The following is a 24,268-nucleotide window of genomic DNA, read 5'->3' on the forward strand; positions in this document are numbered from 1 at the left end:
ATGATCGCCGAAATATTGTGCCCGTTGGACACTGTAGACCGGCAGTACACCCGTGGATATTTTGACTATCAAATACGCCGGGAGAAACTCAAGAATCACAAGACAGACCTTTGATTTACTGAGGACCAATAATAAATTTGAAGGATCTCCAGGTTCACATATTTCCCAAAGATACACTGAGCGTCGTGGATATCGTAGAATTATATATTGGGAACGATCCATTTGAATATATTAGCAACGAAACCAACAAGTATTACAGTCAAAATTGCCATAGAAGGAAACTGGATAAAAAAAAATGACAAATTTGTCGCCGTTGCGGGACCCGAACTTTGAAAATGGTTTGGGCTTGCTGTCCTTATGGGAAATGTAAAAAAAGTAAGGATCGATGATTATTGGTCAACGAATCCGTTGATAGACACATCGATATTTCGCAAAACGATGTCCCCCAACCGATTCAGACAAATATTATAATTTTTACATTTTTCCGACAATAATAATAAACAGGTCAATGCCGACCGGCGTTTCGAAGTACAATTCGTAATTGATTATTTTTCCAAAAAGTTTAAAGAAACGTTTATTCTTAGTCAAAACATCTCAGTTCATGAAGGAATGATACTGTGGCGTGCACAGTTAAATTTAAAAGTTCGTCGATAATTACGAAATATGGCATACTCATTCGGATGCTGTGTGATTCAAATACGGGAAACATTTCCTCATTCATGATATATTCCGAAGCTGGACAGCCTTTAACAAAAACAGTGATGGAACTACTGACACCTTCTTGTGGGAAGTGGCATCACCTCTACATGGGTGATTATTATAACAGAGTAGAACTTGTAGAGAAATTACTTAAAAAGAAAATTAGACTTTGTGGAACAATACGGCAAAATGGAGGATTTCCGGAAAAATTAACGCGCGCAAAAGCCAATGTGTTTGAAGCTTGTCATCAACGGAAAGGTGACAAGCGGCCGGTGACAAGCCAAGTAATCCAAGTTAGTGCTGCCGGCGCCAAGTGAATAAATTTGTATGAGACGTGCGGACGGCAAAGTGTTCATGAGTTTTATTACTATAAATAAAGATATAATACTTAACTTTGCAATTACACAGATGTGTCGCAAGCAAACTTCTTCAGTATAAACAATCACAGTTCTGTGCTACATTGACAGTACAAACGAAGTAACTAGCATTCACACAGCTATACAAGTGCCTAGTCTTGAAGCTACTATTCAACTGGGCCGTCACCAGTCGTCGCGGCGCTTATGTCCTCTTCACATCAGGGCCACTGCTGTAGCGTTGTCGTCCTGGAGAAGGGTCGGCCAGCGTGAGATTGGCTGACGTCTTCTCACAGCCATCTTTTCTCTATCGTTCGCGTGTCGGCGCATGACTTTACGCCGTAGGAGTTGTTATTCAGGCTTTTGACAGGTGGTGACATAAATGTGACTGGACAGTATATATTGTATACACTTAATTTGGAATAGATACTTAAATCCCGTTCGGCATGGCATCCCTCCTACAACCAGCGCACGAACGACTTACGCGGCTTTAACATTTCGCTTGCAGGTTCTACCACATTTTCCTGTAGCACTGTCATTTCTTCTCTCCTCACATCAGCAATACATTTAATGACATTGACAGAAAGCCATCGCGGCCGCCACACGGCATTTTTCGTGATCACTTTCCTTTCTTGTACTCACAGGTAACATCGCGCGCTACTTTGAATTCGAAGGCGGCTGCACCTAGTTATGCAACTGGGTTAGACCCCACCATGATCGGGTCTACAATTTGCACTGTCGAGTAATTCACTACCCTACACAGTTTACTTAATAGCTGGCAATCACTTTGACTGTCTTATTTATACAACTCACTAAATGCATAACGTTTTGAAACGTACATTTTTTAATTGACTTGCAGTTCATTATGTTTTCAAGTATAACATCCGTCGTCCAGAGCAACATCTTCTAAAAGCACAGTGCTGAATAAAATAAACAATTCTACTGTTATAGGTGACGAACAGTCTCTATTAAAATAGACAAAATAAATATCTTCCCTGCTAGAATTCAAAAAATCCACAGGCGCTGCATTGCTGTTTTGTAAACTTTTTTAAAATTGCGGCAGACTCCATGACTGTATTGCAAATGACGTAAAACTGCAATTATTGTAAGCATTCATTGTTTTTCAGGCAGGTAGCGAAATTACTGTGTTCGGGAAATTCGGTGCCAACTAAAGATGAAAAAACTAGACGAAACCGGTAATGGCACAACATATTTCTTCATATGAAACTGATTGCCGATAGTAAACAGCGATTGGTGGCAGCAGATGGAGCATTATTTACTGATAGCTTTCATGCGAATTTTACAAATAATGTTCCGTAATGCTGATTATTCACTGTACATTACGGACAAACAAACTCCTTAAGAATGAAAGTAAGTGTCATGATAAGGATGCTATCTTTGGAACTGTGGTCCACTTCCTACTCAAGCGTCAGCATCAGTATTTGAGGAATAGTCCTGTCACCTTGTCGATTTGAAGACGATTTTCTGCAGCCGTTGAGAAGAGTTCTCTGTCGCTTTCAGGTCAGCACCGATGACGAGAGGACAGTGAGAACTAGTGTGGGAGGGGGGAGGATTGCAGTTACAATTGCTCCAACGCTAGGTGTTAGGTCACAGTAAAATACAGTCGTGATCATCGATTTTGACGAAACTTGTCACATCTTAAGGGATAATCCAAGGTTGAAAAACAGCCATGCCCTAATACGCTGCGACAAACAGTATCTTAGTGATGATAACTGCCTCGTACCTTCTCGTAGCATCCATGAAGCTTCCAATGTACGCCCCTACGTCTGTGTTGTTTGGTGGTTACAGAATATGGAAGGACGAAAGAGGCTGAAATCTGGCTGAAACATCTAGCGCACTCCACTTGAAACGCCCTGACCCTAAGGATCCTCTTCAGTCGTATCATAATCTGCTGGGTGATCAAAAAGTCGGTATAAATTTGAAAACTTAATAAACCACGGAATAATATAGAGAGAGAGGTAAACATTGACACACATGCTTAGAATGACATGGGGTTTCACTACAAAAAAAAAAAAAAAAAAAGTTCACAAAATGTCCGACAGATGGCGCTGGACAGCAAAACGTCAGTGACTGCGCATGGCAATCGTGTATAAAAGGAGCTGTAATGAGAGAGAGAGAATCAGATGCGCCAGCAGTCGGAGCATATTGACGTTACCTGAAAAGGCGCTTTTAGTGAAGCTGTATTATCAGAATGGGGAATATGCTAGTTACGATCCTATCGCCATAGAAAGGGGATTCGAACGGGTAAAGGTCCGTTGACAAATGCAGCTGTGGCGAGAATGACTTTGAAGTTCGAAGCCACGGGTTGTTAAGACGATAGACCCCGTAGTGGCCGACCGAGCACAAGGCGTAATGCTGCTGAGACAGTTCAGGAACAAATGGAGACTGTAGCGGGTTCGTCTAGGCACGGGGAAGTCAGCGCTCGTGCAGTCGCATATCGCACCGGCATTCCATACACTACTGTTTGGTTGGCACTGAGGTTTACCCTCCGGTGCTATCCGTACATAATCCATCGGCATCATGAACTGTTGCCTGGCGATTTAGTGAAGCGGAGGGTATTTGCGGTGTGGGCGTTTCAAAAGATGGCGGAAGATGACGATTGGTTGAGTAACGTGTTGTGGACCGACGAAGCTCATTTCACGCTCCGAGGGTCTGTCAACGCCCACAACTCCAGAATTTGGGCTACCAAAAATCCTAGAACTGTCGTAGAAACTCCATTCCACGACGAGAAAGTCACGGTATGGGTTGGATTTACCACATCTATCGTTATCGGACCTTTTTTTCTTCGAGGAAATGCGTGATTCTGGTTTTGTAACTGCTACCGTGACGGGTGAGAGGTACGTCGATATGTTACAGAATCGCATCATCCCCAGCCTGGCTGATAAACACCTGCTGGAACGTACGATGTTTATGCAGGATGGAGCTCCACCCCATATTGCTAGACGCGTGAAAGATCTCTTGCGCGCGTCGTCTGGTGATGATCGTGTGCTCAGCCGCCACTTTCGTCATGCTTCGCCTCCCAGGTCCCCAGACCTCATTCCGTGCGATTATTGGCTTTGAGGTTACCTGAAGTCGCAAGTGTATCATGATCAACCGACATCTCTAAGGATGCTGAAAGACAACATCCGACGCCAATGCCTCACCATAACTCCGGACATGCTTTACAGTGCTGTTCACAACATTATTCCTCGACTACAGCTATTTTTGAGGAATGATGGTGGACATATTGAGCATTTCCTGTAAAGAACATCATCTTTGCTTTGCCTTACTTTGTTATGCTAATTATTGCTATTCTGATCAGATGAAGCGCCATCTGTCGGACATTTTTTAACTTTTCTATTTTTTTGGTTGTAATAAAACCCCATGTCATTCCAAGTATGTGTGTCAATTTGTACTTCTCTATCTACATTATTCCGTGATTTATTCAGTTTTCAAATTTATACTGACTTTTTGATCACCCGGTACCTTCTACTTTCCCTCACTGCACGAGACACTCGATACAATACTGGAATTAGCCCAGTACACTGGCGCACAGCATGACGATCAAGTATACACAACCGAATCTCTTTCTATGATCGACCATATACTTGTGATGAAAATTTCTGCTACCAATTAAATTCGAACTCAATACTTCTTGTTCATAAGAGATATTAGAATGAACCTGAATCCTCCCGAAGACGCAGCTAATTCTCCGAAACGGGTTGTGACAATTAAATGTAAATTTTACTGATTAGTTCCGAATTTTTTTTTCTAAGTGGGCCAAGGTTACTTACATAACCATGTTACTACAGAAGAATGCAGAACTAGTTTCTAATAACGCTATCTCCAGGAGTTTTACGAGAACTGGAAACTATTGAAGTAGAGAACGCCACTCGTAATTGGTCACTGTATGGCGCATGTGAACATGCGAATAAGTATGCAGGCTCTTCTGTGGTTGCGCAGTTATTGGCGAGTTCACACGCCACCTATAGCTCGCAGGTATGACGAATGGTCGATTGTTCAGTACTAACTGCGTCGTTCAGTAACGTACTAGCGCGTGTTTATCGACTAAACAGCAGTAGTGTACCAAAATTTTTATCTTGAAAATAGTAGGCGAAGGCAAGAAGGTAGATTGTTACTTTCAACTAATAAGTGAGATATCATCATACTCAGTATGGTCGGAAATATGAAATTGGTTCATGAAATAGGAACACAGCTCGCTCTGTTCGTCCACGAGACCCAGACAGACGTCGTGTTCTTTTACTTCCAAAAGCCATTCGTCGAGTGGACAAATTACGATCGTATGCAAAGTCAGACCAATTGTGTGACTGGACTGAAGAGTTTCTAGCAAACAGAACACAGCATGTCATTCTGATCTGAGAGAAGTTTTCAGACGTAAATTTAACTTCGGGCGTGCCTCAATGGATTGTTATAGGCTTCTTACTTCTCACAATACACATAAATGACCTAGTAGAAAGTGTCGGAAGTTACATGAGGCATTTCGCGGATGATGCTGTCGTACAGAGAGAAGTTGGACGCTAGAAAATTGTTGCAAAACGCAGGACCGAAAGAGGTGGTGCAGTGGTTAGTACAATGGACTCACTTTCGGGAGGACGGCGCTTAAAACCCGCGTCCGGCCATCCTGATTTAAGTTTTCCTCGATTTTTCTAAATCGCTTCAGGCAAATACCGGAATGCTCAGTATTTACAGCCGAGCTCTTCGCCCTTTATCAGGCCACGGAGTACATCCGGCGGCACAGCCTTTTCAGTCGTGTCCTCTACTCAGACTCACTCAGCGCCCTTCAAATTCTACGTGCGCTGTACACTGCCCATCGCTTAGTGCAGCAGGTCCAGGAAAACTGTCACTTGCTCATTCTTGATGGAGCCAGTGTGCTGTCTGTGGGTTCCTGGTCATCTCGGTGTGCCAGGAAACGAGGCTACTGACGCTGCTGCTACGGCTGCAGTCCTCGTACCTCAGCCCGCTAGTTCCTATATTCCCTCCGATGACCTCGGTGTTGCTGCCAGTCAGGAGGTGGTGTTCCTTTGGCATTGCCAACGGTCTTCCCTTCAAGAGAACAAGCTACGGCTTATTAAGCCTCTCCCAGCGGCTTGGACGACCTCCTCTCGGTCCTCCCGCCGGAACTTCTTTTTAACTCGGCTACGTATTGGGCACTGACTTTTTAGTCATCGTCATTTGCTAAGTGTCGCTACCCCACCACTTGGCACACATTGCGCCCAAGTTTTAAGCGTCTGTCATTTCCTGACGGAATGCCCATTTTTTAACCGTTTACGTTCCCGCTTGGATTTGCCGTCTGAGTTATCGGCCGTTTTAGCAAATGACGCGCGGGCTGTCGATCGCGTTTTACATTTTATCCGCCAAAGCAATATGACGAAGGATATTTAATTTTTAGTTTTGAACCTCCGTTTCTGTATGGTGTCTTTTTTAACCCCTTCTCCAGGTGCCTATTTTTAGCTGTCTTCTCTTACGTCAATTCGGACTGACGTATAGTCGTTTTTTTTTAAACTCCTCTCTGTCTTCGTGTTCTATAGTTTCGACTTGGGCGCGTATGACCCCAGTTGGTTTTTGCGCCCTAAAGCAAAACAAAAGCAAACCTTTGAAAAGGCACCGCCGACTTCCTTCCCCATTCCTCCCTAATCCGATGACCTTGCTGTTTGGTCCCCTCCCCCAAATGAAGCAACCAACCGAGATGCAAGAACACCTGCGGAGGATCAACCCTTAGTGCAGGGAGTGACAATTGACGCTCAACATAGATAAATGTAATGTATTGCGAAGACATGTATAGAAAGACCCATTATTGTATGCTTTAACCGGCCGGAGTGGCCGTGCGGTTCTAGGCGCTACAGTCTGGAACCGCGAGACCGCTACGGTCGCAGGTTCGAATCCTGCCTCGGGCATGGATGTGTGTGATGTCCTTAGGTTAGTTAGGTTTAAGTAGTTCTAAGTTCTAGGGGACCGATGACCTCAGAAGTTGAGTCCCACAGTGCTCAGAGCAATTTGAACCATTGTATGCTTACAAAGTTGTAGAGCAATGACTGGAAGCAGTTAATTCCATAAAATATTTAGAATATGAATACGGAGCGATTTGAAGAGGCACGACCACAAAGAATTAGTCGAATAAGGCAGATGCGAGACAGATTCACTGGAAGAATCCTAGGGAAATGTAGACTGAGACTAGAATGGTCAAGGGAAGGCAGGATTCGGCTACGATTGTGGACGGGGCCGTAATCAGTTACTGTTGGTTGCTTTTTACAGTTATACACATTTATTTTTAAAACAGTAATTCCAGACTCTATTGTTGAATACTACACGTTAATAATGAAGGAATAATAACTACGTAAATAATAGTGTTTTCAGTGCGTTACAATTTACCAAATCACAATATAATACGGATAATGTTAAAAAAAAAAAAACGAGCCACTGTGATCACGGCTGAAGGCCTTATACGCCAAGAATGGCAATAAATTAAGAATGTTTAAGAACTCGCTGCAATTACAACTTACATGTATCGAAATATTAAAAAGTAAGTGGCCACAAACACAGCCGAAGGTATCAGACGCCAGGAATCGCAGTAAATAAGGTTCTAAGGCTTACTGCTAAAATACAAATATCGAATTATTTTTTTAAGCAAATTACCACAATCACGGCTGAAGGACTTACACGCCATGAACGGCAATTATATAAAAAAATTAGAAACCTGCTGTAAAACAGCAAATACAATCAAAGGTTAATTAAAAGAAACAAGCACCTGACCACCAAACAGGTGAAATAAGATGATGGTAACCTTGTAACACATCCCTTACACTGTTAGATTTATTCCAGAAGGCGACCAGAAATATTAACTAGACATACATAACCTTTAATGTAGGCGTTACAAGGTATGGTAACAAATAATACAATAATAAAACACAAGGACCAGTCACAGACGGTGCTCCAGGAGTGACCTCTGAGAAGGTCCGGCAACAAACACTTTCGCGAGCGATGAGATAGGCAGCCAAGAGTTGCATTCACTTCACAAGATGGTAACTCAGACTAGTGGCAGTCTGACGAATGACTAATGATAATCTTGCTGAAGCTACCTGACGTCCAATAAACCAAATACAAGAATGAAACAACAAGCCAAAGCCAGAACCGGCGGACTGCACTACGCCCCCAGAATACTGTGCTTAGAGCGCCCGGAACGAGAAAGGAATCACTACCACCAGAGTAGAAGAATAACAAACGGCCTACAATGAAGAAAGCTGTCAAAACTACACGCCTTACCGGATAGCAGTGGCAAGGCGAGGAAACGTACACTGCTGTTACATACACTAACCCCCAGGGCACGTAACTGGGGCATTAGCAGGCACCAGGCAAATTAACAAATTGTAACAAGCTGAACGCAGTAAATAGTAATGAGAAGTCGAGAAAAGCTAATCAGATCCGCTTTCCCTAAGCACTCCTCTCTCTGCTCTTCGCCTCAGCGACACTACGAGCAGCAACACCAACCCAAGTCACTGGAGAATCGCGAGATGTCACAATGGTGGAGGTTTCTCTACTTGGATTGAAATGCACTCATCTTAAAGCCTGCAGGATCTGGTTTACGACGAGGCCATACACCCTCGTGACCACAGCCCTTCCATCCGGCAGTCCATGCACGCCACCAGCGGTCCCGGCGTGTTCTCGCACTGCACGGACCTGGCTCCTCCTGAGTCCCCAACCGATCTGCCCCACTCACACGACACGGGAAAACAACGACGTCGCCCCAAAGATGGGGCAACAGTTACTACATATCGATAACCGCAGCTGCTGGCACTAGTGGACAGGCAACGCTTGCGAAACCGAGTGGCGCCAGTCAACACGAGAAGAAGACAAACAACCGCAACCATGCCAACTAAACGATACCGTCTGGCCTGCAACAGAGGGCGGAAACTTACAAACAGCACCAACACGAGCCGCAGCACGGCTCATAGACCCTCAATGAAGGAAGTAGCTTAAAAAGCACTCGTGCGACCACTACTTGAATATTGCTCGACAGTATGGGATCCGTACCAGATTGGATTGATAGAGTAAATAGAGAAGAACCAAAGAAGAGCAGCACGTTTCGTTACAGGTGAGCGTGAAAGCGTCACGGATATCCTCAGCCAATACCGGTGGCAGACACTGCAAGAGAGGCGCACAGCATCACGTTATGGTCTACCGTTGAAGTTCGAGAGCATATATTCCTAGAAGAGTCAATCAGTGTGTTGCTTCCTCCTACGCATATCTCGCGAAAAGACCATGAAGATAAAATTAGATGGCTGGCTCTGAGCACTATGGGACTCAACTGCTGAGGTCATTAGTCCCCTAGAACTTAGAACTAGTTAAACCTAACTAACCTAAGGAGATCACAAACATCCATGCCCGAGGCAGGATTCGAACCTGCGACCGGAGCGGTCTTGCGGTTCCAGACTGCAGCGCCTTTAACCGCACGGCCACTTCGGCCGGCATAAAATTAGAGAATTCGAGCCTACATGGAGGCTTACCAGCAATCGTTCTTCTCACAAACCAAACGCGACTGGAACAGGAAAAGGATAAATGACACTGGTACACAAAGTACACTCCGCCACACACCGTAAAGTGACTTGCAGAATATAGATGAAGAATCTTGTACTGGAAGGCGAATGCCACTCATAGGAGCGGAGTATGATGGTTAATGTTATCAAAGTAAATCCTAGACGGTCGTCACCGCTGACTGTTCGCGAACGATGCTGTTGTCTACAGGGAAGAATCGTAGCTGGAGGATTGTAATAAAAAAAAAAAAAGTAGAGCCCACTATTCCACTTTACTGGATGCAGCTCTCTCTAAATATCTTCGCAGAACCAACCAGATAGGATTTAAACTGTTGTTTTTTTATTAGTAGACCGTCATTCGACTGTGTATTATTGTATTTATCTTTGGTACTATCCAGATTTCGGCTTTTATGCCGTTATCAAGTACAATGATAAGGGCTGTTAGACCGTTATTAAGTATGTTAGCCATGTTTATCTCCTTTGGACTGCCTTAACAAGTACGACTTAGTAATTCTCTAACAACCTTTATCACTGTACTTGATATTGGCAGAAAAGCCCAAATCTGTATTGTACAAACGATAAATATAATAATACACAATCAAATGGCGCTCTGCTTTTTTAAAAAGTATTGCACGATTGTGGCTCAACACCACCGAAAAGTATTTTTTTATCGTATAGTTGGTAAATTTCCACTCACCTGTTTTTTGTTTATTTTTTAGGGTCGTGGTGTTTGGGTGCGGGGGGGGGGGAGGGGGTTAGGGGGAGGGGGAAGGTCGCCAGCAGCTGACTGGTTTGATGTGGCCCGCCACGACTTCCTCTCCTGTTCATCTAAGAACATACTGAATTATTAGTTGGATATATTCCTGTCTAAATTCCTCCCTCTAGTACTTTGGAAGTTATTCCATGATGTTTTAACTCATGTCCTGTCATTCTGTCCCTTCTTCTTGTCAGTGTTTTCTACATATTACCCTCCTAGTCGAGTGTGCGGAGGACCTCCGCTTAATTTTCAGTGCCCTTCTGTAAGACCGCATTTGAACAGCTTTCATTTCTCTCTTTCCCGGACTTCCCACTGCTCATGATTCGCTTCCATACAATGCTGTCCTCCAGACACACATTCTCAGAAACTTCTTTTTCAAACTGAAGCCTACGTTTGATACTAGTAGAATTCTTTAAATGCAGAGGGCTTTGTTTGTCTACGGTAATATGTTTTTTATATTCTCCTTGCTCCGTCCACCATGGGTTATTTTGTTTACAAAGTGAGAGAATTCCTTCTCGTTATTTGCTATGTGGGGCCCAGTTTTGATCTTCAGTTCACTGGCAATCTCATTTCTACTACTTCCCGTTACTTTCGTCTCTCTATGGTTTACTCTCAATCCATATTGTATGATCAATGGACTGTTCATTTCACTTAACACCTCCTGTAGTGATGTCATCATCGAATCTTACCACTGATATCCTTTCATCCTTTATTTTAATCCCCCTCCTGATTCTTTATTTTGCTTCCATCAGAGTATCTCGGATGTACATAATGAACAGCAGGAAAAAAGATTGCTTTCTTGCTTTATGACATTTCTTATTTAGGACATTCATATTACTTCTTCAGATGTCCCTACAGCTATTCTGATTACTCGATATCCGCATACGTCTTCCAAACGAAAACCTCATTCAAGAATTTCGTCTCTTTCAATCAGGCAGTCAGTAGAGCTGTAGAGGCCAGGACACAGTTCGTAATAGCGGGCGTATCAGTCGCATGCGGTACCCTTGGAGGTATTCTATATTTGACATTAGTGAATGCTATCTACACTCCTGGAAATTGAAATAAGAACACCGTGAATTCATTGTCCCAGGAAGGGGAAACTTTATTGACACATTCCTGGGGTCAGATACATCACATGATCACACTGACAGAACCACAGGCACATAGACACAGGCAACAGAGCATGCACAATGTCGGCACTAGTACAGTGTATATCCACCTTTCGCAGCAATGCAGGCTGCTATTCTCCCATGGAGACGATCGTAGAGATGCTGGATGTAGTCCTGTGGAACGGCTTGCCATGCCATTTCCACCTGGCGCCTCAGTTGGACCAGCGTTCGTGCTGGACGTGCAGACCGCGTGAGACGACGCTTCATCCAGTCCCAAACATGCTCAATGGGGGACAGATCCGGAGATCTTGCTGGCCAGGGTAGTTGACTTACACCTTCTAGAGCACGTTGGGTGGCACGGGATACATGCGGACGTGCATTGTCCTGTTGGAACAGCAAGTTCCCTTGCCGGTCTAGGAATGGTAGAACGATGGGTTCGATGACGGTTTGGATGTACCGTGCACTATTCAGTGTCCCCTCGACGATCACCAGTCGTGTACGGCCAGTGTAGGAGATCGCTCCCCACACCATGATGCCGGGTGTTGGCCCTGTGTGCCTCGGTCGTATGCAGTCCTGATTGTGGCGCTCACCTGCACGGCGCCAAACACGCATACGACCATCATTGGCACCAAGGCAGAAGCGACTCTCATCGCTGAAGACGACACGTCTCCATTCGTCCCTCCATTCACGCCTGTCGCGAGACCACTGGAGGCGGGCTGCACGATGTTGGGGCGTGAGCGGAAGACGGCCTAACGGTGTGCGGGACCGTAGCCCAGCTTCATGGAGACGGTTGCGAATGGTCCTCGCCGATACCCCAGGAGCAACAGTGTCCCTAATTTGCTGGGAAGTGGCGGTGCGGTCCCCTACGGCACTGCGTAAGATCCTACGGTCTTGGCGTGCATCCGTGCGTCGCTGCGGTCCGGTCCCAGGTCGACGGGCACGTGCACCTTCCGCCGACCACTGGCGACAACATCGATGTACTGTGGAGACCTCACGCCCCACGTGTTGAGCAATTCGGCGGTACGTCCACCCGGCCTCCCGCATGCCCACTATACGCCCTCGCTCAAAGTCCGTCAACTGCACATACGGTTCACGTCCACGCTGTCGCGGCATGCTACCAGTGTTAAAGACTGCGATGGAGCGCCGTATGCCACGGCAAACTGGCTGACACTGACGGCGGCGGTGCACAAATGCTGCGCAGCTAGCGCCATTCGACGGCCAACACCGCGGTTCCTGGTGTGTCCGCTGTGCCGTGCGTGTGATCATTGCTTGTACAGCCGTCTCACAGTGTCCGGAGCAAGTATGGTGGGTCTGACACACCGGTGTCAATGTGTTCTTTTTTCCATTTCCAGGAGTGTACTTTTAGATGACGTCTGTAGACTTAATTACGACAACCATACAGACACCTGAAGAAGGGACTGTTTACTTCCGAAATATATAATGCAATATGATTATTTTAAACAAAGGTAACCTCTTGGTGTACGCCACGTTTAAATATTTAGGGGTAATACAACAAAGCGGTACGAACTCAAACGAACACTTAGAACAAGCGGCAGGGGAGGCGAATGGAAGTGTAGTTCCCTGGTTACGGAGATTGCATCTAAGACTCGAGTGTAGCCTATTCTCGAGTACTGCTTCAGTAGAGTCCTCAATACGTCTGGCGGATGATGTCGAAGGATTTCAAGGCCGCTCTGCTAGGATCGAAACAAGGCGCTATATTCAGTAGGAAAGTTTAACAGAGGAGCTGGACATCGTTGGAAGAGCGACACGCTACTCCTGCAGAACCCTGGTGGACTAACTTGGAGACCAATCTTTCGAGATAGACTGCGCGACTATTCTCCAGCGTACATCGCATATTTCAACTATGGATCACGAAATTAGGGGATTCATACATACAGTCATTTTACGATGTCTCCAAAGAAGAATAGATGTCATGGCTGTTGAAGTTTGTTAATATAAGAGGTCAAATTTTTATTGTAAGAGGTGTCATGGTTGTCAAATTTTATTAATGCAAGAAATGGCTTAGTTGGACGTGAAATAGCTAATGCGTGTACAAAGTACCCTTCGTCATGTACTGCACAGTAGTTCCCAGAAAATCCATTTACGTGTGTGTAGTAAACAACCTTCGAATTTCTAGAAAAATGTTATCATCATGCTACCAAAGAAACGTGAAAACTGTTGGACAGTTACTACCGACAGTTCACGCTTGTAAACTGCTGACCGGAATAACATAGATAGGAATAGAGAGAAAAATTGTAGGAAGACTAAACGAGGATCAGTTTCGTTCCATGAATGGTAAACGTATCAGATATGTAATACTGATATCATGCTTAGTAATGTAAGGCAAACTGAGGAAATATCAGGATACCTCTCTCGCATTTGTAGACCTGGAGAAAGTCTACGACAATGTAAGATGAAATAATTTGTTCCTATTCTTTAGAACATCAAAGCTGAAGTACAGATAGCCGGCCGTAGTGGCCGAGCGGTTCTAGGCGCTTCAGTCTGGAACAGCGCGACCGCTAAGGTCGCACGTTCGAATCCTGCCACGGGCATGGATGTGTGTGATGTCCTTAGGTTAGTTGTTCTAAGTTCTAGGGGACTGATGACCACAGATGTTAAGTCCTATAGTGGAAGTACAGATACAGATGAGTAAACTAAAAGATCTACAAAACCAAAGAGGAAGCAACAAAACTGGAACGTCAAGAAAGATAAATGCTTATAAAGAACGGTTTAATGTAGGATTATTGAAAGAGTTATTCAACTCGTATGTCGCAGAAGTGACATTAAGTTTCAGAAGAGGAATCTAAGTTCAAGAGGGAAAGATATCAATGATAAGTGTCGCCAATAATATATCGCTTCTCGCTGGATAAAAGGAAGACTCAAGAGGCCTCTTGAAAAGAATGGAGAGTATATGTAGCAAGGTACCTCAAAGGTAAACAAAGCAACGACAAATGTGAAGGAAGGTAGTAGAAAGTAGAATAACGACTTGATCAGCATCAAAATTGGAAACGACGCAGCAGTGAAAAATTTGTCGTATCTCGTAAGGTTACGCAGGATGAACGAGGTAAGGAAGTAACAGTAACAGATTTGCACAGACGAGAAAAGCTTTCTTCAGTAAAAAGATCGTTATTGGTATCAGCTACTGCTGAAAGAAGTAACGGAAGTGTAAGTTTGAAGGAGAGCATTGTATGAAAGGGAAACGTGGTCATCTATAACCTGGAAGAAGACGCTGGAAGCATCTCAAATGTGAAGCAATCGAAAAATGTAAAAAAGTAAACAGATAACGACTAAATGAAGAAGTAAGCAAAGAACACGTGAGAAAATTAGCCTATGGAAGACCGCTACCAGAAGAAGGAACAGGTTAGTAGGACCTCTAATACGGCATCCAGAAATAGTTAACTTGGCATTGGAAGTATCAGTAGAGGGGAAAAAGTTAGGAGCAGACAAAGACACAATATGCAAAACAGTTTGTAGATGATGTTGGATGTAGTTACATAGACATCAACACGGAAGTACAACAGTGTTTAAAGGGTTAATGTATTGCGTTAACCGGTTTTCGAATTACAAGGCCATCATTAGAATTTAACTGACTATCGACGTCTAAGATGTTACAATGTTTGCCGTGCGGTTCTAGGCGCTTCAGTCTGGAACCGCGTGACCGCTACGGTCGCAGGTTCGAATCCTGCCTCGGGCATGGATGTGTGTGATGTCCTTAGATTAGTTAGGTTTAAGTAGTTCTAAGTTCTGGGGGACTGATGACCACAGATGTTAAGTTCCATAGTGCTCAGAGCCATTTTTTTTTTTTTTTTGTTACAATGTTTGCAAACAACACTAGAAAAGACGTTACACGTTTACATCGAGGCACGAAGACACAGTAAATGACATCTTTGATAGTGTGGTGGTAAAGCGTTTAAAAGGAATTAGGCTGGCTTAACACGAAAGCAGGGAGTGGTTGCAGAATTGTGATTCCACATCGGCCGAGCTCGCACAGAGTAAGGGCCACAGCTGCCAGCCAGTCCCAAGGCCTTCACTCAACAAGCAAAGGCTGAACGCCGTCTGCTGGAAGCCCTGTAAATCAACAGGCACCTCGCCCACAGCAGTCCTGATCTAACCTTAAATGACCAAACACAACTTAATACTTCCCCTCTTCTAAACTTGACATAATCCTCTGTTTTCCATTACTTCGCACGCTGATTGCTCATTCATATCCCTCTACTTTCCTTTATATATTCATTTCTGTTTTCTTATTGAGGTTGGTTGTGTACTCCATATATTCTGTTGTTACAACTGTTAATTTATTAAATAAAATCTTTTAGGGTAAAACTCTTTTAATGCCTAGACCGCAATTTTCCTATTGCAGTTAAAATACGATAACTAGTTTCGGTTGCTACCTGCAACCATCTTCAGATCGTTGAAAATGTGAAAATGCGGTGAATAAGCACTGGAAAGCTACATTAGCTGAAATCATACTATAACATACATTCGTAGATAGTAAAATTATAACAGAATGTAGTTTAAAATCATCACCACTAGCAGGCCGGGTTGTAGACAGTGACCCTGCAGGAAGACGGTAATACAGGAACATGTCCAGTTGCATAAGTAAAAGTTGGATCAAAAGCTGATTACTTGCAATAGTATAGCAAATAACGACCTTTTGATACAACTTTTACGCATGCAATTGGACATGTTCCTTTATTACAATCATCCTGCGAGACTACGACCCACCTTGCTCACGGTGATGTTTTTAAACTACATTCTGTTATTGTTTTGGTACTTACGAATGCATGTTATTGCATGACCATAGCTAATTATGCTTCCCAGTGCTTATTCGCCGCCTTTTCACATATTCAACGATCTGAAGATGGTTGCAAATAACAACCGGAACTATTTGTCATATTTCAATTGTGATAGGAAAATTGCGGTCTAGGGATTAAAGTTTTTTTTTTTAATTTAATACACTATAATAAGACCGCCGTCTCCTCCCTGACAATGTCAGGCTTCACTAACAGTTGTGTACGCCCCTGTGGAATAAACGATCAACTTGTACGGATAGCTTGTGACGTCCGCCCAGGCCAAACGCAACGAACATTACCGAAAAAAAAATTGATCAGCACGAAAGAATGTCAGTCCCAAGTGCTCGGGTTCGATTTCCGGCTGGGTCGGAGATTTTCTCCGCAGAGGGACTGGGTGTTGTGTTGTCCTAATCATCATCATTTCATCCCCATCGACGCGCAGGTCGCCGAAGTGGCGTCAAATCGAAAGACTTGCACCCAGCGAATGGTCTACCTGATGGGAAGCCCTAGTCACGCGGCATTTACTAACAGTTGTTAATTCTTTCTTTTAATTGGTTTTTGTATCACTGTCCATGTTCAATACCTCTTCAGTTAGCCTTTTCGATCACTAATTTTAGTTTACTGTGTTTGTTTAATGTAAACTATTATGTAGGCACGGTTTTCCAGATTAGTTTTAATGTTTTTCCTGTTTGCTCCATTTATATTTATTTATTGTTCAAGTACTTATCTTTTAAACTGCATTACCACCACTCGGCCAAAGATGTAATTTTCTGTGTCTTTGTGCCTCACTCTAGATGTGTAACATCTAACTTTTTTGCCGACGATATTCAGTTAAAGTCCGATGAAGGCTTTGCAAGCCGAAAACCGGTTAAAGCAATACATTAATTCTCAGGACGTAAGCAGTATAGCCCTTTTCATTCATTAGAATGTTGTTTTACGAAGAACCGATGGAGGAATCAGTTAACATTAGTACAAGGTAGAGAAAGATGGAAGGCAGCATCAAACAAGTCGATAGGCCGATGCCTCGCAGGTTCAAATCCTGCCTCGGGCATGGATGTGTGTGATGTCCTTAGGTTAGTTAGGTTTAATTAGTTCTAAGTTCTAGGCGACTGATGACCTCAGAAGTTAAGTCGCATAGTGCTCAGAGTCATTTGAACCATTGAACTGATGACCTCAGATGTTAAGTCCCATAGTCCTTAGAGCCATCTGAACCATTTTTCGATCATAGTCAAAAATAAAACAACTTAACCTACCTTTATACTTTAGCGCAATGGTTAACGTACAAACTTGCGATGTTGAAGGTTACATGTTGAGAATTTTTGTATTTTTAAATCGAATTAAAAGAGTTTGAGTATCATTTTTATCCAGTTAATTGGTTTAAATGTATTTTTTTTATTTCTAACTCTTTGCCGCGTCAACGATGAGTGCTCATTGATTGGTAACACGGCAGCTCATGTAACCAATGACAGCAAGGAGTTAGTTTGCTTTTAGCGCTGAAACAACATTTAAGTAAAGCGATGGTAATTTTAGTTCTGCCGCAAGCTATTGACCACCCTTTTCTCGGATACTCGCACATCAGTTGGTTAGCTTAGGACATGAATTTTAGTTCAGGGCTATAAAGTGCGTCTCCTGGCGCAGTTCAGTCATTGGTCACTTAAAATTGGCTGTCGATAGAGTATCTCGCATTTCCGACATACCTGATAAGCCAAAACATTGTGACCACTGTCTGCAGCTCGTGGTCTGACCACTGTATCATTCTCGCTTCCCGCGCACGGGTCCCGGGTTCGATTACCGGCGGGGTCGGGGATTTTCTCTGCCTCGTGATGACTGGGTGCTGTTTTTTCTTCATCATCATTGATTCGAAAGTCGCCGAAGTGGCGTCAACTAAAAAGGACTTGCAATACGGCGGCCGAACTTCCCCCATGAGGCCTCCCAGCCAACAATGCCATACGATCATTTCATTTCATTGTGACCACTGCCCACCGCAAGGTTGAATGCGTCCTGGTGGTGTTGCGGGCATCAGACGCAGTAAGGAAAGAATGTTAACGGAAGAGAGACGAATGAGCAGTCATTATAGCGAAGATACGGTCCGCAAATGCGGAAATCCACAGACATACGCGGTGTTGTGACGCCGCGGCTGGAAACGTGAATCTCTGAAACGGCGAAGCTGGTCGCCTGTTAACGTATTACTGTCGTGAGCACCTTTGGAAATTGATTGAAGGTTGGTGAAAGAATCAGCAGACCTTGTGGTATTGGACGAACACGTGTCATCACAAAACGCAGAGGTCGTAGGATCCCCCACTGTCTCCAGAATGAGATTTTCACTCTGCAGCGGAGTGTGCGCTGATATGAAACTTCCTGGCAGATTAAAACTGTGTGCCCGACCGAGACTCGAACTCGGGACCCTTGCCTTTCGCGGGCAAGCGCTCTACCATCTGAGCTACCGAAGCACGACTCACGCCCGGTCTCACAGCTTTACTTCTGCCAGTATCTCGTCTCCTACCTTCTAAACTTTACAGAAGCTCTCCTGCGAACCTTGCAGGACTAGCACTCCTGAAAGAAAGGATATTGCGGAGACATGGCTTAGCCACAGCCTGGGGGATGTTTCCAGAATGAGATTTTCACTCTGCAGCGGAGTGTGCGCTGATATGAAACTTCCTGGCAGATTAAAACTGTGTGCCCGACCGAGGGCTTTACTTCTCCCAGTATCTCGTCTCCTACCTTCCAAAGCTGTGCTGTGAGACCGGGCGTGAGTCGAGCTTCGGTAGCTCAGATGGTAGAGCGCTTGCCCGCGAAAGGCAAGGGTCCCGAGTTCGAGTCTCGGTCAGGCACACAGTTTTAATCTGCCAGGAAGTTTCATCCCCCACTGTGTAATCCAGGATAGGCAACGATCTGTGGCAGATCTGACGACAGGGTATAATGCTGATGCAGGCACAAGTGTTTCGGAGCACACCGTTCAAAAGCCATTGTTGAACATGAAGCTCCACATCAAACGAAAAAATGGTTCAAATGGCTCTGAGCACTATGGGACTTAACATCTATGGTCATCAGTCCCCTAGAACTTAGAACTACTTAAACCTAACTAACCTAAGGACAGCACACAACACCCAGCCATCACGAGGCAGAGAAAATCCCTGACCCCGCCGGGAATCGAACCCGGGAACTCGGGCGTGGGAAGCGAGAACGCTACCGCACGACCACGAGATGCGGGCCCACATCAAACGACCCCTATATGTTTCTGTGTTGACCCAACGACATCGTCTGCTATGGGCACAGCAGTTTTCGCCGTGGATCAATAGAAACGTGTCGCTTGGAGAATGAATAGCATTCCTTGTTACACGAGGTCAATGGTTGGGGCCTTACACGCCGTCATACAGGCGAATGGCTACACGAAACCTGCATCGCGCCACAGAACTAGGCCGGTGAGAGCAGAAGTATGCTATGGGGTACACTGAGTTGGGCTTCCATGGGATCTGTGGTGGTAATCGAAGGCATCACGACAGCAGTGAACTACGTGAACATTATTGCGGACCACCTGCATTGCTTCGTGCTTGAAGTCTTCCCCTAAGACGATGCCATCTTTCAGGAGAATTGTCCTTGTTGCAATGTCAGAATAGTACTACAGTGGCTTGAGTGAAAAGAAATTGATGTCTTGGCCAACAAATGTGCCTGATCTGTAGCCATTGGAACACCTTTCGGTCGCCAGCTGCATGCCTGCAACCCACCATCTCGTAATCTGCGTTAAGGGGGGGTAAGACGTCAAACGGGCCGACTTGGAGGAGGAGAGGCACCACAGGATATTTCAATTTCCACTGTCTATACTTTTACAAATAAATTTATAAAGCTTTGTCTGCAAGACCAGGAAGGATTCAGAATTCACACTCTTAACAGTGGAAGTTATAAAACATAACGAAATAATTTTTTTTACATGTGAAATTTCATCATTTTTTCACTTACTAATGGCAGCATTTGTTGCTATAGGTACACTTTTCTTCATAAATAAGAGAGATTCTTCGATGAATTTTGCACAGCATACAAACCACACTTACAGGTGTATGAAACTCTAGAATATTCCAAATCTATTAAAAACTGTGGTAAAAATTGAGGTAATTAATTACAAAATTTGTGTTTTTCCTAAACATGAAGTTTAAAATACAACAGCTCATTCGTTTTTTCATAAATTAAATAAATTCTAGAGTTTCATGCACCTGTAAGTGTGTTATGTATGCTGTGCAAAATTCATCGAAGAATCTCTCTCTAACTTATGAAGAAAAGTGTACCTATAGCAACAAATGCAGCCATTAGTAAGTGAAAAAATGATGAATTTTCACACGCAAAAAAAATTATTTTGTTATGTTTTCGAATTTCCACTGCAATGAGTGTGAATCCTGAATCCTTCCTGGTGATGCTGACAAAGTTTCATGAATTTATTTGTAAAAGTATAGACACTGGAAATTAAAATGTCCTGTGGTGCCTCTCCTGCTCCAAGTCGGCCCGTTTGACGCCCTATCCCCCTTAATTGCTTGACCTGTGCGTAGACATCGTATGCTACATACTTCTGGAATCCAGTCAAGGACTTACAGAATCCATGCCAAGCAGAATCTCTGTTGTATTGTGTTTGAAAAGTGGAACAAGACGCTATTAAGCAGTTGGTCATAATGGGTTGTTTTTGGGGGAAGAGACCCAACTACGAGGTCATCGGTCTCATCGGATTAGGGAAGGACGGGGGAGGAATTCGGCCGTGCCCTTTCAAAGGAACCATCCCAGCATTTGCCTGGAGCGATTTAGGGAAATCACGGAAAACCTAAATCAGGATGGCCGGACGCGGGATTGAACCGTCGTCCTCCCGAATGCGAGTCCAGTGTGCTAACCACTGCGCCACCTCGCTCGGAGGTCATAATGTTTTGGCTCATCAGTGTACCTGACGGCGGCCACTTCCAACATTGCTTCGCGTTACACATAACATCACTTGTGAAGTGACTTGTGTTTGTGTACGTATTCCCTGTAACCGAGCGGCAGCCGGCTGCCGATGTGACAGACGTCAACCATCAAGTTATTTTAAACGTAGTGCTTGAAAGAGGAAGCCGCCTGATAGAGTTCTGCACAGAGCATAACTTAATCATAGCCAACACTTGTTCAAGTATCATGAAAGAAGGTTGTATACATGGAAGAATCCTGGAGATACTAGAAGGTATCAGATAGATTATATAATGGTAAGACAGAGATTTAGGAACCAGGTTTTAAATTGTAAGACATTTCCAGGGGCAGATGTGGACTCTGACCACAATCTGTTGGTTATGAACTGCAGATTAAAACTGAAGAAACTGCAAAAAGGTGGGAATTTAAGGAGATGGGGCCTGGATAAACTGACTAAACCAGAGGTTGTACAGAGTTTCAGGGAGAGCATAAGGGAACAATTGACAGGAATAGGGGAAAGAAGTACAGTAGAAGAAGAATGGGTAGCTCTGAGGGATGAAGTAGTGAAGGCAGCAGAGGATCAAGTAGGTAAAAAGACGAGCACTAGTAGAAATCCTTGGGTAACAGAAGAAATATTGAATTTCATTGATGAAAGGAGAAAATATAAAAATTCAGTAAATGAAGCAGGCAAAAAGGAATACAAACGTCACAAAAATGATATTGACAGGAAGTGCAAAATGGCTAAGCAGGCATGGCTAGAGGGCAAATGTAAGGATGTAGAGGCTTATCTCAGTAGGGGTAAGATAGATACTGCCTACAGGAAAATTAAAGAGACGTTTGGAGAAAAGAGAACCACTTGTCTGAATATCAAGAGCTCAGATGGAAACCCAGTTCTAAGCAAAGAAGGGAAAGCAGAAAGGAGGAAGGAGTATATAGAGGGACTATACAAGGGCGACGTACTTGAGGACAATATTCTGGAAATGGAAGAGAATGTAAATGAAGACGAAATGGGAGATACAATACTGCGTGAAGAGTTTGACAGAGCACTGAAAGACCTGAGTCGAAACAAGGCCCCGGGAGTAGACAACATTCCATTAGAACTACTGACGGCCTTGGGAGAGCCAGTCCTGACAAAACTCTACCATCTGGTGAGCAAGATGTATGAGACAGGCGAAATACCCTCAGACTTCAAGAAGAATATAATAATTCAAATCCCAAAGAAAGCAGGTGTTGATAGATGTGAAAATTACCGAACTATCAGTTTAATAAGTCACAGCTGCAAAATACTAACACGAATTCTTTACAGACGAATGGAAAAACTGGTAGAAACCGACCTCGGGGAAGATCAGTTTGGATTCCGTAGAAATATTGGAACACGTGAGGCAATACGGACCTTACAACTTATCTTAGAAACTAGATTAAGGAAAGGCAAACCTACGTTCCTAGCATTTGTAGACTTAGAGAAAGCTTTTGACAATGTTGACTGGAATACTCTCTTTCAAAGTCTAAAGGTGGCAGGGGTGAAATACAGGGAGGGAAAGGCTATTTACATTTTATACAGAATCCAGATGGCAGTTATAAGAGTCGAGGGACATGAAGGGGAAGCAGTGGTTGGGAAGGGAGTGAGACAGGGTTGTAGCCTGTCCCCGGTGTTATTCAATCTATATATTGAGCAAGCAGTAAAGGAAACAAAGGAAAAGTGCGGAGTAGGTATTAAAATCCATGGAGAAGAAATAAAAACTTTGAGGTTCGCCGATGACATTGTAATTCTGTCAGAGACAGCAAAGGACTTGGAAGAGCAGCTGAACGGAATGGACAGTGTCTTGAAAGGAGGATATAAGATGATCATCAAAAGCAAAACGAGGATTATGGAATGTAGTCGAATTAAGTCGGGTGATGCTGAGCGAATTAGATTAGGAAATGAGATACTTAAAGTAGTACAGGAGTTTTGCTATTTGGGGAGCAGAATAACTGATGATGGTCGAAGTAGAGAAGATATAAAATGTAGACTGACAATGGCAAGGAAAGCGTTTCTGAAGAAGAGAAATTTGTTAACATCGAGTATAGATTTAAGTGTCAGGAAGTCGTTTATGAAAGTATTTGTATGGAGTGTAGCCGTGTATGGAAGTGACACATGGACGATAAATAGTTTAGACAAGAAGAGAATAGAACTTTCGAAATGTGATGCTACAGAAGAATGCTGAAGATTAGATGGGTAGATCACATAACAAATGATGAATATTGAATAGAATTGGGGAGAAGAGGAGTTTGTGGCACAACTTGACAAAAAGGAGGGACCGGTTAGTAGGACATGTTCTGAGGCATCAAGGGATCACAAATTTAGCATTGGAGGGGAGCGTGGAGGGTAAAAATCGTAGAGGGAGACCAAGAGATGAATACACTAAGCAGATTCAGAAGGATGGAGGTTGCAGTAAGCACTGGGAGATGAAGGAGCTTGTACAGGATAGGGTAGCATGGAGAGCTGCATCAAACCAGTCTCAGGACTGAAGACCACAACAACAACAGTGCTCACTGCGAATTAGTCGACTGGCTCCAAGTTCATGTGTCATGTTGTGAATTTACACAGTCAGGTGATATAGTGCAAAGACCACACTGACGCGTGACGTGTTGTTTTTGCATGACGATCAGATTGGGCACCTGCGGTCACGTGCTAGGACCTCGCGAGAAACGTGACGCAGGGATCCGCCGCGCTGTCCGCTCCTTATCGCGCACCAGCTGTTTGCGCCCGTGGAGCCGGACGCGGACGCCAGCTCGAGTCGCGTGACGTCACGAGGCCGAGGCTGGTAGCAGGCGCTGGCCGCCGCCGCCAACAGCTGACACTCGCCCGGCGCTCGCCGACCAGACCGCACAGCCAGGGGGACCACTCCAGCAGACAAAGCCCGCCACACCAACAGCTCCGCCGCCATGACCAAGTTGCTCCACCTCGCCTCTAGGTAAGCACTGCTTCGCCTACGCCCTGTGACCAGCTGCCACCGCGTGGAAATCTGCGCCGCGCCACGCTCGCTTCGCTGTTTGATACTTTGTTACCTCATTACCAGCTAGTTCAGCGACTGAATGGATACGCGTTGAA

General features: G+C 44.3%; 1 protein-coding gene across 1 annotated transcript in view; it reads left to right on the forward strand.

Annotated features, from left to right (window-relative positions):
• The first annotated feature begins 23,976 nt into the window (after positions 1-23,976).
• The window catches only part of LOC126194983 (phosphoenolpyruvate carboxykinase [GTP]-like), a 138,867-nt gene continuing 138,575 nt past the window's right edge, over positions 23,977-24,268 (forward strand). Inside the window, exon 1 of the mRNA XM_049933399.1 lies at positions 23,977-24,131. Coding sequence (XP_049789356.1) covers positions 24,103-24,131 — 29 coding nt within the window. The 5' untranslated portion in view covers positions 23,977-24,102. The remainder of the gene's footprint in view (positions 24,132-24,268) is intronic.

Source organism: Schistocerca nitens, chromosome 7 (assembly GCF_023898315.1).
Source record: "Schistocerca nitens isolate TAMUIC-IGC-003100 chromosome 7, iqSchNite1.1, whole genome shotgun sequence".
NCBI classification, from domain to species: Eukaryota; Metazoa; Arthropoda; class Insecta; order Orthoptera; family Acrididae; genus Schistocerca; species Schistocerca nitens.